At 36.1% G+C, this 3779-nt stretch overlaps 1 protein-coding gene across 1 annotated transcript; it reads right to left on the bottom strand.

The window, feature by feature from the left end:
* Positions 1 to 231: 231 nt before the first annotated feature.
* LOC111877684 (ethylene-responsive transcription factor ERF109) lies at positions 232 to 1217 on the bottom strand. Its single transcript, XM_023874202.3, has one exon. The coding sequence runs from the start codon at positions 1172 to 1174 to the stop codon at positions 389 to 391; it is 786 nt and encodes a 261-aa protein (XP_023729970.1). The 5' UTR covers positions 1175 to 1217; the 3' UTR covers positions 232 to 388.
* Between the last annotated feature and the right edge of the window lie 2562 nt (positions 1218 to 3779).

Below are 3779 nucleotides of genomic sequence, written 5' to 3'. Positions count from 1 at the left end.
GCTCACCTCTACGGAATCCATGTCTATACCCAAAAATCCAATTTTTTATGTCTATTTTTTAGAATTCAACCTTAAAAAATATTTATAGCTGATATTTTTCCAACTTATATAGCGAAACAAGTAAAAAAATACAACCCAATAAATAATTATTATTATACATATATTGGTGATTTTGACATAATAAACAATAATAGTTGTTGCCATTTAATTAACATAATTTGGTCAGTCTCATCCATTTAAATATAAAATATTAATAAATAAATTGTAATGTTTACACTTTACACTATACTATTGTGAAAAGAATGTTTATATTATAGTTATAGTTTATACAACATCGTTATATCAGATCATTATTTTTTGAGAACGTGGCAATATTATCACCGCGTGATTAGATTGATTCAAGATTGGTTAAGTCGGGGAAACCGCCATCGACATCGACGTCTTGTATCATCATCGTCATCATCCAATCTTCACTCTCTTTCTCCAAAACATTTGTTTTCTTTTCTACGACGTGTTTCTTCTCGGTTTCTTGTTTTCTTCTTGATGACGATGCAGCTGTCTGCTGGTTTTCCAGTTGCGACAACGGTTTTGTCGTGTAATCAGTCACCGGAAAATTGAGCTTCGCTCTGGCTCCCCTGAATTCTATCGCTGCTCTGTCGTAAGCCCGAGCAGCTGCTTCAGCAGTCTCAAAAGTACCTAACCATACCCGAGCTGCTTTACGCGGGTCCCGAATCTCCGATGCCCATTTTCCCCACGGCCTCTGTCTCACTCCTCTGTAATTCTTCTTCATCTTCTTAATCGGACCACCAGCACCACCACTACCTCCGTCGTTCTGTTTCATATCAGCTGTAAATAAATTACATCCCAGGCATCCGCTAATCCCACAAACCGGACACGTTTGAGGAACAGGATCCACTGGCTCACTAACGGTGACAGGTGTCGCCGGAGCATAGCTGAACGGAGAGAACTGCCGGTGATCGTAGTCCTGCTGTTGGTTATAAACAGTCGCAGTATCTCCAGTTATAACATTCTTGAGTGCAGCGACCATGATTGAAGTTTCTTCATCTTCGGTGAGCCGCCTCCATGGCTGCAGCGACGGCGGCTGCATCATTGACAGTTGCTGTTGAACACTGGTGGTTGCTTGGTGGTTAAGTTTATTTGTCAATCTCTCCATCAACCGCTGCTTTTCTGCTTGTGATTATTTGAAGAAAGTGAGTAAGGTCAAACTATTTATACTAATCGTATGTCAACGTGGCTGCCAGCTAGGACGCGTTCACACACGGATTTGAATTTTCATTTTACGTTTTTGGAGAAAAAGATATGTTTGCTAGGTGCACACATGGCATTTTAGATATGGTGGGCTGGTATTTTGGACTGATACACTGACGTCATGTCACAGTGGCAGTTTAGGAGTAGATGTGTTGCTTCTCTGAGGTGCCACGTCAGTGAGCTTCTTCTTTGGGAAGGTTTGTTTCCAGAAGTTATACACTAATTTAACAATTTAAAACATTGACCATTAGCTGTAGTTTGGCAAGTCAAACCACCCGCACGCTTCCTTCTATAGATAAATAAAATATAGTAATGAAATTGAAATATCTGATTTCTCTAATTTAATTATGATTTAACCCAAAAAAAATTATACGAATCTTGATTACAAAGATTTCTTAGGATAATCAATGTCATATTTACTTATGTTTTGTTATTTTTTTGAATAAAACTATACGAACGTTTTATATGGTTTATTGGTACCCTTTTATTTATTTATTTATTATTTTTTTTTTCGATATTTCATAAGTTGATTCTCTTCATTTTGTTTTAGAGAAATTAATCTAAAATTCTAACCTATGTAAATGGATATTTTAATAATAATAACTGACTTAAATTTTTTCTTTTTTAAAGTAAAAGACTTTCTTTGGAATAGAGCATTCCAGAGTCATGGTATTTATTCTCGAGTTTTGGTCCGTAACAAAAATCTCTGTACATTCTGAAGTATCATTGTCCGAATTCCAAAACAAGAATCTATGTACGATTGTCAGGCTCCTACTTTGAAGTGACAATACGAATCACGAACACTCAGTCCAAACATACGTTTCAGACAGTTATTTCAGATTAAAAAACATCAATTTTCGTCCCCTATATAAAAATGTTACCGCATGTAGTTAGACGCTTACTTCGGTTCATCCACAATTATCTCTTACAATTGCTTCAAAATGAGTTTCTCAGAGAGTGAACACGAAGAAAACTTTATCAACGTGTCTGTTTATCTACACTTTAGGAGAACCAACATGCATACTTACACAGAACATCAAAATTGATGTGATGAATTGTTTCCAAGTCTGTTTTTATAGCTATTGGATGTATGATATATTTTTTTTCCGAATTTTTTCTTTAAAATTGATAACATTTCTACAATTAAACTAATTGTTTTGTGTTCCCAAAAAAGATAGTGTCATGCATTCATAGGTTGCTTGTTGCCTGTCATCTTCATAGGTAGTTTTGGACACGTATTTCCGTGACTCACTTACAATTTCCTAATTTGTGGAAACCAATATAAGTATGTATTAGGATTCGTAATGATCTTTGTAATAATGTTAATGAAAAACATTGTCATTTTAGATAACCCTACCGTTCCTTTTACATATTAAAGTTTCAAAAAACATTACAATATTTAAAGTTTGAGTAAATTTCCAGAATAACCGAGAAATTGCATTTGGTGCAAACTACCCGTGTCTACATATTTTCAAACAATTCCATATATGTCAGAATTAGGCTGAACCCATTATCAGTCGTTTGGACTCGATCTTCTATTATTGAAGTTTTCTTACGTGCTTTTTCGATGATGTCCATAGTGCTCACAAACCGTCGTATATCTTCAAACATTGTAATGAGGAGCATTTTCATATTACACAATGCTATTTTCTCCGATCCTCGACCGTAGAAGGCAGTAATGGGATTTCCAGTATTACCATTCGTTGTTTCGCATGTTGACAATCACAAATCATTTCTAATGCAATCGTATCACCAAGACGTCGTCGCATGTCACACCCCTAAACCACCAGACGGCGGAAACGTCCTGAGGTGGATGACTTTATTTGTAGTATCACAACACATGCATTATACTAATCAAAGTACGAACAACCATTGCATTAATAAGTATAAGTTTTTACATGTGTTCAATCACTGTATATTAACACCAAAATAGTTATAGCAAAAGACAAAAGACATGACTCAAAACGACTCCGTCTTCTCAAAAGCTCGGGGAGTACCTATCTACCGATTCCCTAAGAATAAAAGTAATTTGAAAAGAGAAACCATTTGATTTGAAGATAATTGAAATCCATTTTGTGAGATATTTTGAAACCATTTGTTGGTAACACAAAATCCTTGTGTTAGACTTGTATTCCCCCCCTCCCCCCCTCCCCCCCCCCCCCTTAAAACTGTAAAAACTATAAAAATACGGGGGTATGAACTCACATTTTGTGAGTGGTACGATTGATGATTTGATATAGGACGTTTATTTCCACAAGTGAAATCCCGTAGCACAAACGAGTCCTATTTACCATATTATGATATAAATATGTATACATTTAGTGTTCATAATCATAAAGGTGTATAGGAAACAGCCTATGGTGTAAGAAACACTTACCAAAGATGTGTTAGAATCGAAAATGGAAAGCTGATATGTGTTCATGGCCCAAGGAGGGTTCACGGTTCAAGAAGGGTTCACGGCCCAGATGGGTGTTCACGGCCTAATGTTCTTGATGAATGAAGAACACCTG

This window comes from Lactuca sativa, chromosome 5 (assembly GCF_002870075.4).
Source record: "Lactuca sativa cultivar Salinas chromosome 5, Lsat_Salinas_v11, whole genome shotgun sequence".
Classification (NCBI taxonomy): domain Eukaryota; kingdom Viridiplantae; phylum Streptophyta; class Magnoliopsida; order Asterales; family Asteraceae; genus Lactuca; species Lactuca sativa.
The sequence above is the reverse complement of the archived record's forward strand: the minus strand, read 5'-3'. Positions and strand labels throughout refer to the sequence as shown.

What these genes read in the sequence shown, in the direction of transcription:
- LOC111877684 (XM_023874202.3), bottom strand. Translation starts at nt 1,174, where the DNA reads ATGGAGAGATTGACAAATAAACTTAACCACCAAGCAACCACCAGTGTT.